Source organism: Grampus griseus, assembly GCF_964374135.1.
Source record: "Grampus griseus genome assembly, chromosome: 1".
Taxonomy (NCBI): Eukaryota; Metazoa; Chordata; class Mammalia; order Artiodactyla; family Delphinidae; genus Grampus; species Grampus griseus.
Window position 1 is genome coordinate 46,924,167 of NC_139017.1, and position 13,522 is coordinate 46,937,688.

At 43.5% G+C, this 13,522-nt stretch overlaps 1 protein-coding gene across 1 annotated transcript; it reads right to left on the minus strand.

Moving 5' to 3' along the window:
- Nucleotides 1-1,708: 1,708 nt before the first annotated feature.
- Nucleotides 1,709-12,927, minus strand: DYRK3 (dual specificity tyrosine phosphorylation regulated kinase 3). Its single transcript, XM_082664610.1, has 3 exons — nucleotides 12,797-12,927; nucleotides 10,811-10,922; nucleotides 1,709-5,210 (listed from the first exon to the last, which is right to left on the minus strand). The coding sequence occupies exons 1-3, from the start codon at nucleotides 12,871-12,873 to the stop codon at nucleotides 3,636-3,638; spliced, it is 1,764 nt and encodes a 587-aa protein (XP_082520736.1). The 5' UTR covers nucleotides 12,874-12,927; the 3' UTR covers nucleotides 1,709-3,635.
- Between the last annotated feature and the right edge of the window lie 595 nt (nucleotides 12,928-13,522).

A 13,522-nucleotide genomic window follows, 5' to 3' on the forward strand; every position in this document is an offset into this window, starting at 1 on the left:
ATAATTCTATCTCCCCAAGATGCTCCTCAAATCTACCATCGAAAAAGAACTAACCGAGCCTCAGTTTTCTTATCTGGTTAATGGGGATAATAATAACTCCCGTCCTGCAGAGGTAGCAAATGAGATAATGCTGCAGGTTCATTGCCTGGTATTTTGTGGGGTACCCATTTTCACAACTGAACAATCTTTTCCCCCAAAAGTGGACAATGCAGGTGAGAATCCAGATGTATAATTGGTCCATGTTGAGGGATTATGAGGCTAGTTCAGTGAGAAGGGCAAGGAGGAAGGGGAATTGAGGATGCCAACGAGACACAATCATGGGATCCAGATTCAGAGGAACCAAGTGAGATGAGGAGGGAGTGATGATGGTGGTGGTGAAGGGTGGGGAAGGTGCTGGCTGCTGCTCCCAAGTGAGGGTGTTGCAAAGATGAATCAGCCTGGTCCCTGCCTTCTACCTACAAAAGCCATTCTACCCACACACTTCAGGGAACAACGCAACCCAGCCAAACTGCCCTCATCCCTTTGTCACGATAGTGGAAATGTTTCTGTCTGGAAGACTGGGCAGATCCTCCTGAATGCCCATATACCTTAGACCTTCTATTGAAGCCAAGATTTTCTGAATAGCTGACCCCTGGAGAAAGTTGCATTGATTTTGAGATTGGGAGCCTCATATCCAGTTTCCAAATAGCAATACAGAGTGTTCCTCATTCATGATGGTGCATACTACTTCATTTACTGTGATTCAACAAATGTAGTTCCAAGCCCCCCAAACCCACACCCAGGAACAAACCTTGGAGTACCTTTCTGCTCTCCAACTCCACACTGTAAAAAAAAAAACAAAACAAAAAATCAATAAAAGAAGGTGGGACTTTCCTGGTGGCACAGTGGTTAAGACCCCACGCTCCCAATGCAGGGGGCCCAGGTTCGAGCCCTGATCAGGGAACTAGATCCCACATGCATGCTGCAACTAAGAATTCGCATGCCACAACTAAGGAGCCCGCGTGCCACAACTAAGGAACGGGTGAGCCACAACTAAGAAGCCTGCAAGCCAAAACTAAGGAGCCTGCCTGCCACAACTAAGGAGCCCACACGCTGCTACTAAGGATCCGGCGAGCCGCAACTAAGGAGCCCGCGAGCTGCAACTAGGGAGCCCGCCTGCCACAACTAAGACCCTGTGCAACCAAATAAATAAATAAATATTAAAAAAAAAAAAAGTCAACCAACTTGACCTGTTTAATTGAAATGATAAAATGGCTGAAGAACAATCTAGCAACCGTAAGACACAGCCTGAATCTCTGTACTAACTCTGATCCAATTTGGTCATTCAGTGCTATGGCTGGGCAGGGATCCAAGCAAAAATCTGACAGTGGCTAGAAAAAGGGTGACAGCTTCTAAAAACTACAATTGTCCCTAAACTTGAAACACTCATAAACCTCCTCAAATCCATCTGGTACAAACGCCATGTTTTAGAGCAGCCCACTCTCCCCGAACTTGAACCGGCCTGCAGAAGACAGCCATGCCAACTTGAATGACTCTGCTCTGCGTCACCCTCTAGGTTGCCAAATTTAGGCATAAACACACCCATTCACCCTCCCAGAGCTTTCTAGAATGGGTACAATGTCATGGGTTGTCTATATCCTGTCGCTTGGCCCAGGTTCTGTAACCTCATGGTCCATTCACTACACAAAAACAGACCACATGCCAACCTCGGCCACAGGCTCCCTTCTCTCCCAAGTCACACACAATGCTGGCTGACCAAGGAGACATCTCACTGACAACACAAACATCGAAATCCTGCACGTGGCAGATGCGTCTGGGGTTGCAGTCCTTTCAACACAGTTTGCTTAAGAGAGCAGGTCTCCCACACAGATAACGACTGGAAAGGCCACCTCACCATGTGCTCTGCCTAGATAAGGCAGGAGGCTTACACCACTTCTCTGTAAGTTCGAGCACTCAGCAGGAGTTAGGGGGCTGAAAGGAGCTGCATATGCCATTGCTTTCCCTAAACTAGGGGTAGGGGAAATAATTAAGGTTTTAAATAGTCCACTTGCTCAGTCCACAGAAGTACCAGGACATCCCCATTTTAAGAGGCTGAGGTCACAGTCTAAACCCTTCTCTGCCCTGTGGTCCTTGTGCCTGACAGGCTGGGGCCATGCTCTGGACATTTGTTCTCACAGCCTGTGCTGTGAGGAATACTTTTGGTTAAGGCACAGGTTCCTTAAGTAACATGCCCATGGCATTTTCCTTCTTTTTGTGACTGTGCTGCCCAACAAAAACAGCCTCGTTCCGACCTTATGGAATCTGTAGAGACTAAATTCTATCATAAAAATGGAACTGGATAGTCCTGAGAACAGTGTTGGAGAAAGCAACGGTCTACTCTGAAGGACACACTGTCGGGACAGAGTTCAGGTGGACTCTTGTTTTGGAGGAGGGTGGAAGTAGAGACACGGCAGGGGGAAGAAAGCAAAACTGCAGCAGTGAGTTAGTTACTGTCCCTTTCACCGTCCTTCTGAATAAGGCATCTGGCTAGCAAGTAGTTTTATCACCAGCCCTCACTGTTTAAATCTTAGCAGAGAAAAAGAGAGGACGTTGAAGTGAAGAAAAAATGAAATGGATTACCACCAGTTTCTGGATTTTCTTCTTATATCTGAAGCTCACTCCCAGTCTAGGGAATAGTCTTCGGTTTAAACTGAAAGTGAGAAAATTGTGGCACATTAAGGTGGCAGATAGCTGGAAAGAGGAGCGAAAGCAATGAAGCTGTAGTTCGGGTTATGTGATAGCAATCACTTTTATAAGGAAAGAGTCCATGGAAATGCAGAACTGCAGTTTGCAGGCTGATTCTACCTTTAACGTTCTGGGTCATTTGGGGCCAAGAACTTCTTTATCTTCCTTAGAGATGGGAGGAGGGATGCATATGACTTGTTTTAAAGCCAGTACTTTGTGAAGTGGTAAGATGTCTGTAAAATGCTTTGAGTGCCCAGGAAACAAACCAGTGGCAAAATAATAATAAATAAAAATAGTAACGACAACATACAATAAAAACACCAGGCATCACAGGATTGAAGGGCAGAGAAATGAGCCACTTGGAAGCAGTGACGAGACTTTTCTAGGGGACCCACAGCTTCCCGGAGCTTCCCCCACCCCATACTCTGCTGTGAGCCCTTTCACCTAGCATGAGCCCACAGGACAGGCTGCTGGCGCCAGAGATCTAGCTTTGAGTCTCATCTATAACTACGGCCATGTCCCAAATTAACCCTCTGCAACAGATGCCAAGGGAGACTAGAAGTGAATGTTCAGGATATACTTTCTGGTACATCGTCTACCTTGAGAGAAAGGGATTTAAACCAACAGAATAATACACAGGTTGATGAACACCTGACGATAATAACAAAAGATGCACTGACCTATAAAGTGCCTTTTACTATGTATCCCAGGATGGACAATACAAGCTGGTTAGGTAATTAGCCCTTCAAGAGTTCTTTTACAGTCATATAAAAATGCTTTGCCTTGTTAAAAAAAGATATCTAGTCTACCAAAACCATATCCATGAATGGGCTTGGGTTTTTTTTCCATTTTCAGGTTTGCAAGATAATTAAAAATACCTACATATCATCTCTGAGCACACCAGCTGTCCATTAGCTAATCAGTTTTGGCAATACACTGCACAGAGGTATACCACTACTGGTTTCTGACATTAAGTTAGCTTTAAGCTTATTGGCTATTCCTACAACTGGAGGCAGCTTGGAACCCAGGTCCTGGAAAGCATTTGCAGGATTTACTAGCCTTTTGCCTGACACCTTTTCAATGGTGAGAGGTCTGGGCACAGACTTGCTAATCCAAGGGTGTCTTAGTGCTTGAGCTGGGGTCAGGCGGGCAGAGGGGTCCCAGTGAAGACACCTTTTCAAAAACTCTATGAATAAGTAATCATCACACCCCTTCAGTGCTGTCCCCCAGTCTTTGCTGCCTGGGGGACCCCGCTTCTTACCCCTCCGTGAACAACCTCCCACAAGCACAACCCTCCCATCTGCCTGAGTGGTCACGGAACAGTAGCGAGGTAGGCCCTTGGAGTTAATGAAGTACTTGGCACGTTTGCATTGCTCCAGGAGTTTTGGTGGTGGCATCCCTAGAAGCTCCATCATACAGGCCAGCTGGTCTCCTTCATCCTCTCCAGGGAAGAGAGGCTGTCCTGTTAAAAGTTCTGCAAGGATGCAGCCAAAACTCCATATGTCAATGGGCGTGCTGTAGCGGCTTCCTAAGATGATCTCTGGAGCTCTGTAGAACCGAGACTGGATATATGTGTAGAGCTTCTGGTACTCAAAACAGCTGGACCCAAAGTCAATGACCTTAGTCGCACTGCGTCCATGGTGTTTCAGGAGAATGTTTTCTGGCTTCAGGTCACAGTGAATGATCTTGTTTTTGTGGAGGGCATCCAAGGATTGCAAGATGGATTGAGCAAACTTGCGAACCAACTGGATGCTAAAACCCTGGAACTTGTTTTTTTTAATGAGCTCATACAGGTCTATGCTCAGCAACTCAAAGGCCATGCAAACATGGTTCCGGAACGTGAAACTTTCCAGCATATGAATGACGTTCATGCTACCGGTTTTATCCTGCTTTTTAAGGTGCTCCAAAATCCGGATCTCCTCGGCTGCTTGGCGATGGAAGCGCTTTTCATTGCGTACCATCTTCAGGGCCACGTACTGTCGAAGTTTGTGATCATAGACCCGGGCTACCTGCCCAAAACTGCCCTTGCCAATAATTTTCAGCACCTCGTATCGATAAGCTAGATGGTCTCGAGGCACGTGAATATAGGCCCCATCTGCATCATCATAACCCCCATTATTGGGACCACCGATAACTCCATGCCTTTTTTTGGCATTTGGACCCACAAAGTAAATTTCTGGATAATTGATGATTTCCAGCTTCTCATAAGCAGTGAGGTGGTGTTTATATTGCTTCAGCGCTTGTTCTGGAGTCAGAGGCAACACTTTGGGGGCTTTGGATGAACTGCTGGATTTTGCTGTATTCAAACTATCTGAACTTTTACCCTGAGAAACTGTAGGAGAGCATTTTTCAGAGTCGTTGACGCCATCTGACTGAAAAGTATCAGATCTTCTGTTGCCAAATTCTTGAAATAGTTGTTCTACCTTCATCTCACCTCCATTCAGAAAGCGCTGAGTAGGATCTCTTGTTAAATGCTCAGTGGTGATCTACGGCAAAGAGAAGTGAATCCATGTTAGAGTCACTAAAAACGGTGGAAGAATGAAAGAATCGTCCCCCTGACTGAACAAAACAACAAAACATGCCAGTTGTGTAGTTAAAAGACCCAAAAGTGAGATAAGAAAAGCAGGAGTCTCTAGAAACTCGTGTTATGTTAATCCTTAGGTTCCCCGACTGCTATGGCCACCCCAACCCCGCTACATAGGCCTCCCCTTTGTTCAAAACAAGACGGTCATCTTACCATACCCGAAACATGCTAGATTCCTTCTAACTGGTATGTCTTCCTACCGAGAATCTTTTCACCCCATCCACTCAAATCCTACGCTCTTTCAAAGCCCAGTGCTAGTCCTCCCTCTTCCACTTAGAACTACTCCAAGCCCGTACTAACTACGGCTCCACTCACATCTTAACTGCAGCTTTTCGAGTCTACCGCGTAATCTGGCACTTGTTATATATATACTGTCCTATATTGTTTACAAACTGTTTCAAGTATCTTCCCAAATCTTAAGGGCACGTACCAGGAGCAAATTAATACATATTAAAGTGTTCTGTAAATGATAAAGGGACAGAGGCAGGAAGTGATCCCCAGGTCTTCGGAACCTTGGTCCAGAACATTAACATAACCTGGTACCAGGTTCTCCTAGTGCCTGTACTATTCTCCAGTAGGGTTGAACGTTGACCTTGGCCTGGAATCAACCAAGGCCTCATCATCTACTCCTGGGTCCCCAAATAAATGATCACATCTTTCTAACTCAGGTCATTGAATCACAAAATTTCTAATCCAGAGAGAACTCTTGAGATCACCAAGGCCAATTCTTTATGTATCTGATGAATAGCAGTGAGAATCTAAGGCCCCAGGGTGCTTCTTGTAAAACTCTCCTAAAGACAGAGTCTCCTTTCTCTCTCCCTCCCTTGCTCATAGACACATACACTAGTCTCCCTCAACAAAAGCCTACGTGACAAAGGCATACAACTCTTTTTACTTGATTTGGCATCACCTTTTCCTGCAAGGAACAATAACCCACAGAAGAAAACTCTACTTATTAAATACCTCTGAAATGAAATACGATTCTTTGAAACTCGATGGAGGGAAAGACAACGAAAAAGCCAAACACTAAAAAAAATACTAAGAAAAATATAAGAATGTGCTAGAAGGAAAGAAGAAAAAAAGTGCTAAATCTGTTGTTTAAAAAAAAAAGTCGGGCTGGGCTTCCCTGGTGGCGCAGTGGTTGAGAGTCCGCCTGCCGATGCAGGGGACACGGGTTCGTGCCCCGGTCTGGGAAGATCCCACATGCCGCGAAGTGGCTGGGCCCGTGAGCCATGGCCGCTGAGCCTGCGCGTCCGGAGCCTGTGCTCCACAACGGGAGAGGCCACAACAGTGAGAGGCCCGCGTACCGCAAAAAAAAAAAAAAAGTCTGGGATACTTCAAAGAACAACTATTTTTCTTAACAGACCCTGAATAACTGTACCCCTGATCTGTATGATTGAGAGCCTCTATGATCAGGGGTAGATAATTCCAGAGAAGCTCTGAGCTATATTTATGATCTCTTAAAATATAACTCAAATTATAAGGTAATGATCCAAAGTGGCCAACCATTTAAAAAGTAGAATTTTAATATAACCTAAGCAAACAACACCTGACCCATCACCTATATAAATAGAAATATAAAAGATGAAAATATAAAAAACAAAAAAGGGATGAAAAAAATTAAGTGTTGGCATACTTTAGACAGCCCCTAATTTAGTTATAAAAGCATGACATTAGTTTCTGCCTGCTTCTTTTAGGTCATTTAATCAATTTAAACATTTATATAGTACTACCGTTACAAAAATGAGGCACTGCACCATCTTACGTATAAGCAAAGCAGCCAGTACAACGGTAGCCATACTTTGGCATTGAGTTTCTAAATAAAGAGGCAAGATACGGACCAGGAGAGATCTCTGATACCAAAATAGAGAACTATCATTAGTCAAGAAAATAAAATAGGCTTGCAGACAGAACCTAAACACCTTGCTAAAATGTAAATATAATGCAACTTTTTTTTTTTTTTTATCAGCAATGAAGTCAAATAACCATTCCTGTTTTTAGGGATGAAAAAAAAAGGTCTCATCCATCCATCTAACATTCACATGAGCACTAATTGTTCACAATTATAAAAGTGCCAAAAACAGGTTACCTCAAGGCACTACAATCTATTAGGAGATAAGTTTGGCTGAACTAGGGAATTATAATTATTTGGTTTTAGGTAGATTTACATAACAAAACCAAATATTTGCATGCATCTAAACCAGTTTTCCTTAAATTTTTACTACCTAACCTAAATGCATCTAAATATTTACTGCTAAAGTCCTGGGGACACATTCTGAAGAAATGTGAAGTCAGAAGGCCTAGGTTGGGGTCCTGGCTACACTGCTCCAAAACTGTAGGTCCCAGGGTAGGCTTAACCTTTAGCCCAGTTTCTTAGCCTCAATTTCCTTATCTTTAAAATGTGGATAATAATACCTCCTTGCAGGATGTTGTGTGAATCAAATTATAATTAATAATATATGTGAAAGACCCTCAGAAACTATAAAACATGTTAAAAACACTGGTAACAATTCGGCAAAATTCTCAATATATTGTTTAAACTCCAATACACCCTCCCTTTCCCCTTTTAGCTTAGCTTTTCTCTCTGTGGTACCTTCCTCTGCAGCTCCAGACTCCCTCCACCAGACATCTGGCATTAACTATGCCTTCTGCTCCATGAAGGCCTGCACAAGCAGCCTTCCCTTAGGATGCATGGAAACACCTCACCCACTTTCTCCCCCACATAAAACCTCCTTTCAACTTGCCATGCAATTTAATGGGTTATCTCTCCAGAGATATTTGCCCCTTAACAAGATCAATGCCTTAACCCAAGGGAATGACTCTCTAGGACCCGCAGTCATCAATGACAAGCTGGTAGGAAAGGTATTTGTGGTCCAGGGTCCACCCCTGGGTATTTCACCTACTCTGCCTACACGTAAGGCTGTGCTGGCTCTGGAGGTATTCATTTCTGTTTGTGATAAAGAGAGGGTCTCAGGTACAGAATGTTAATAAGAACAGAAATTTAATTTCCACAGAACTATTACAATAAGATTAAGGATGCCATTTGGATTTCCTGACTCATGGTTTTTCCTTAAAGTGAGCCTAGATCTCTCTGCAAATTAAGTCTTATTTTGCCCTCCGGAACTACACAGGAGTGTCCAAATTTCCATGTTAAAGCCCTTCAGATGCCTAATAGGGGCTGTCCTGCCTTCACCACTTTTTCTCTAGGCTCATCATCCCCATCACATCCTCCACCTCACACAGCCTGGGTCAGGCTGCCTTACTATATCCTATTCACGTTCTCAACATGTTATGGGCTGCACGTTATGTCTCTCTGCAAGTGTGGCTCCCAGAACAGAACGAGACACTTCAGGTCTAGTCCTCTGTGGACTGTCCAGGTTTGAACCTCCAATGAACCTGAAGAATTCCAGAAAGGAATTTTCCCACACAGGGAGGGATTCTCGCCTTAGCTTTCTTTCCTTTCCTGTAATAACTCAAATACTGGTCTGAATCAATTAGGTATCAAGTCTGCTGTGCTATAAATAAAATCTTCCTTCCATTGTTCTAGGAGAATCTACAATTTTCACACATGTTAAAGTAGTTACAAAACACTATATATTTCTAGTCTAGGGTTATAATCACAATAACTGACCAATGTCTGCAATCGACTTCAAATATTTAACTATGTAATTATATCCAGAGAGACAAATAATGCCAGATTAATCATGTTTTATTTAAGAATGCTTCATATACATTTTTAATTTGGAGCACTCTTTTTTTTTTTTAACATCCCTGTATTGGAGTATAATTGCTTTACAATAGTGTGTTAGTTTCTGCTTTATAACAAAGTGAATCAGCTATACATATACATATAGCCCCATATCTCCTCCCTCTTGCGTCTCCCATCCTCCCTATCCCACCCCTCTAGGTGGTCACAAAGCACCGAGCTGATCAATTTGGAGCACTCTCGACACTTCAAATAGAATCGTCAACTGTGTTAATCAAGTCTTAAAGATCTTGCTGAGAAATTCAGAAAAGGAATATCCTTCTCATCCAGATATAGAACACCACCCTCTCCCTCGCTCTCCACCCTAAATCTCTGCCACACAAAGCTAACCCAACAAAAGCCTATGAGCAGATGATTTATAGTTTACAACAAGAGTGTAAGGGCATCTTGGATAAACAATGAAGCCAAAGGACTCTGTGAAATGAGCAATAGCGTCTCACAATGGAGTCATGGCATAATGAACTATAAGTGTTACTAAGAGGTCAAAAGCACTTTTTTCAGCAAAATTTGCAAAGACACCATTGGTTTAGAATCTAAAATCTTGTGTTTTGCAAGCTGTGTTACTCTGAATACCATACAGTAAAAAAATTCATTTTGATCCTGAAACATACAATTTAATTGCCCTACTATATGGTGATTAGCACTGGCCAACTCTGAAGTAAAGTTAAAATGGACTTTAAGTCACATGATGACCGACTGTAAAAGTTTCCCAGACAGATGTGCTAATTGTCAGCAAGTAACCACGAAATCTGATAGTCAACACAAGGAGTATATAGGTGGTTCTGGAGCTCTTAGAGGTTTTTACATATTAAAAAAAATAAGCTTGTGGAGAATGGAAACTTACTGCACTTCAGAAAGGAGATTAAAAATAGGGTGACCAGCCTTCCAAATATATGTAGCCCATATTTTGTAATATTATTAGCCTTGAAAGTAGTGAAGGGGTTGATTTTTAATGGCAAAAGCTGACAAACCGTTGGGAAGGACTATGAAAAATGCAAGCAGTTTTTTACATAGAAATAATTTTAGGTCTTAAACAGAAATATGAAGGAGAATTATTGATAAATTAGTCTACTCAATTATTCAGTTTGTTCATTGATGATACATGCAGCAAATTTTAAAGTCACAGGAGAGATTCTCCCTATCATGGAACTTGTCCAAACCCTGCTCTCCCTACCACTCCATGAGTGCCGAGGGAATGGGAATTAATTTATTCTCTTAAACATAAAACGGTGTCAAAAGCTAAATGTCTGCAAGCTCCAAAATGATTAAATGCATCGAAACCAAAATGTATTGTTCAAGTTCTATTTATGATCTATAAAATGGTTCTCTTAAGCATACTAATAAGCTAGGACTGCATTTCTACTGTGCAGGGAAAATCTGCAGATCTGTAAGTTCAGAGGTATTTTCTGTTTCTTGTTCTTGTTAAAATGAGCCATCATAATATACTGCACATATCATTCTATTAAAAAAATAACCACTATCTAGATAAAAGTAGCATGTCATTTTTTCCCCTATTTACCCCAGTGATTGAAAGGAATAGGTGGGTTCCAAATCAAAATCATTCTGAAAAGCTGAACTTGGACCACAGAAATTGTTATTGGAAGTCAAGAGAAACCAAAAGTGAATAAATAAGAGCCTGGGTTACCAGTGAGATGTAACTGTCCCTTGTCCATTTAAAGTAGCACTTCCTCCTTTCCAGGCCCATTAGAGCTCAAAGAATTACTTCATTTACTTACATTTAGTCTTCTGGGTAGAGGTGGTTCAGAAGGATTGCAGAGTGCATTTGAACAGGGTGGGCATTTGGTTTCATCTATCATCACAAAGGTATCATAGACACCATCACCCAATCTAGTTGAAAGGATTACAGATAAAATCTGTCAGTAACCGAAGTATATAAATTTGTATTTCCAAAACACCCTGTGTCTTAACTGCTTCATATCTGCTACAAAGAATAATTAAGACAAACAAATGTCCACACTGCATTTTGGCACTGAATACACACCACAGGGGTATTTGGCAGAGGAAGAGGGGAAACCCAACTTTTCCTCCTTTTTTTATTTTTAAAGAAAGGACAGCATTTCTAGGTTTATATTTTGAAATCGTTAACATAAGTCTTACTTTCTGAATGTTGTTAACAATAGGGGCTATCAAAAGAATCTCATTTAACTTACTACTTGAAAACGAAGGCTACTTGAAATCTGAAGCCTAAAATCTAACCAGAACAAACAAACAAGACAGAGAACTGTATTTTCAAGTCGGAGACTTGGATTCTAATCTCAGCTCTACCACTGGCTACTCTACCTTCCTCTCTGAGCCGTTGGCCACATGTTGTAAAGGGAAGAGTAGTTCCAGTCTACGCACTTCTGGGTCTCACAAGCAAGAAATAAAAGGCCTTCTTAGGGCTGTTTTCTCTTTATTTATTTATTTACTTTCCTACTTAACATCTATCTAACTTGTAGAAAAATACAGTGAATTCTACGGCAAATACTATAGGGATTCTCTAAATTACAAAATGTACTGGATTCCACATCTTTACCCACTTAATTTTCTGGTGGATGGTGGAAGCTAAATGCCAAATGATCATTTCTCTGCTCTTTAACACTGTGCCTCCACCGCTGTAAGGGAACACAAAAGACGGAGAGGATTTATTTAATCCACAAGATGGCTCTGAATAATGTATTTCATCCGCCACCAAGAACACGGATTTCCCAGTAACACACATCAGCATTTCATTGTATCATTTTTACATGATAGACGATGAATACAATGATAATGAGCCAGCTGCAAGGGAAGAATTTTTTTTAATCTTTAAAACTATGCTGAAATATTTTAGTGGCTTATAAAAACTGTTTTGTCCAATTAGTTCTAGAGTTTTCTTAATCGATGTGTTATAGGAATACAAAGAGAAAAAAAAAACGAAAAACAAAAACCAAACAGAAAACCCACTACAAATATTTTTGGAATGTTCTCTTTTTAAAAAACATGCTTACATTCTGATAAAATTATGCCTTTACCGGGAACTGCTTCATTGACAAGAACCAAAAATTCTGGCTGTGACTGATTCTTTGCCAACAGCACGAATAAAACAAACAAAATGGGACAGACGTCCACATTTACAGAGAAAAAGACAGACTGAAGACCTACAAGATTTCCTATAAATAGCCAAAGAAAATTACCCAAAGGTAGTCTCCATGCAAATGAAGTGGGCAGGTGGTCCGTACTCTCCATTAAAGTGTAAAATACAATGCAAGGTGGAGAATCTCTCAAAACACGATCCACAGAAAGCCCTACTCAGCAGAGCCCCTCACCTACACCCCTCACGGCAAAGCCCTTGGTTATCTGCTCTGAGCAACAGGGCTTATTTGAAAAGGTATTGCTCCCTGTCTCCCCCAGTTTGCTAAAAAGCCCCACAAAAAATCCCAGCTTCTGAGTTCCTTACCATATACCCCCGATCTAGGACTTCAGAAATAATCCCCATGGTGGGAATTCTTCTTTCCCTAACTCCGCTCTGGCCCACTCCCGCGCTGGGCTGGGGGCAGGGGAGCTGACGGAGAGGAAGAGGGTGGGCCAGTCCCGGGGAGGGAGTCAGACCCCTTCCCTCGTCCTTCCTGCTTGGGGGCTCGCTCAACCTCCAGCCCAGTCCATCCACGCCCCCCGACCTCGCCTGCCAGTTTCAGCGGCTCACTCGGGCGTCCCAGACCGTTATCCCCCGGCGCCGTTACCTCCGCTGCTGGGGCGGGAGGCCGGCTCCTGGCGGCCCCGCATCCTTCCGCCCGGGCCCGCGAGCTGTGCCTCCCATCCGTCAGCTCGGGACCCCCGGAGGGAGGGGCGGCGGTTGGACGGTCAGGCGAGCAGCGTCCACCTGCGCTGGGGCGGCTGCCTCCCGGGCCGCGACGTTTCCTCGGTTAAACACTCTCTTGCACACCCTGCAGCTCCGCGCGCGTTCGCTGGGGACTGGCTGGGGTCGAGAACAGCCAGAGGAGCAGCAGGGGCGGGAAGGGGAGTGGTGTGGTCGCCTAGCAACCGCGGCACGCCCCGGGAAACGCCTCTGCGCAACTACGCGGACACGCACAGGGGCGGGGCCGAGGCCTCTCCCCACTGAGCGGCGCGTGTCTCGGAAGCTATAGCTGGCTCCGGAAGGTAGGAGGCGGGAGGCTCGGAACCCGCCGCCTGAGGTTCTCTTGTCGCTGGCTGAGGCCTGAGGGCCGCGGCTGGGGACGGAGAAAGGCCCTGACGGAGGGTTTGTGAAATAGAAGCCCCCGATTTCTGCCTCAGAAGTGGCAGCCGGCACCTCACAGTCAGCTATCTCTTAGCAAGTTGCAGCCTAGAATTCTAAAACCTCCCTTGAATATGAATAAAATAAGAACGAAAGACATGGGTAATTTCTCAGACTTCACTGAGGGGCGTCCCTCCGGAGGGTAATGAGTTAACAAAGGAAACCAATAGTA

What these genes read in the sequence shown, in the direction of transcription:
- DYRK3 (XM_082664610.1), bottom strand. Translation starts at nt 12,873, where the DNA reads ATGGGAGGCACAGCTCGCGGGCCCGGGCGGAAGGATGCGGGGCCGCCA. An exon ending in CTCCCGCCCCAGCAGCGGAG is followed by an intron (nt 10,923 to 12,796) that starts GTAACGGCGCCG and finishes CCTTTCAACTAG; the next exon opens with ATTGGGTGATGGTGTCTATG. An exon ending in CTCTACCCAGAAGACTAAAT is followed by an intron (nt 5,211 to 10,810) that starts GTAAGTAAATGA and finishes TCTTTGCCGTAG; the next exon opens with ATCACCACTGAGCATTTAAC.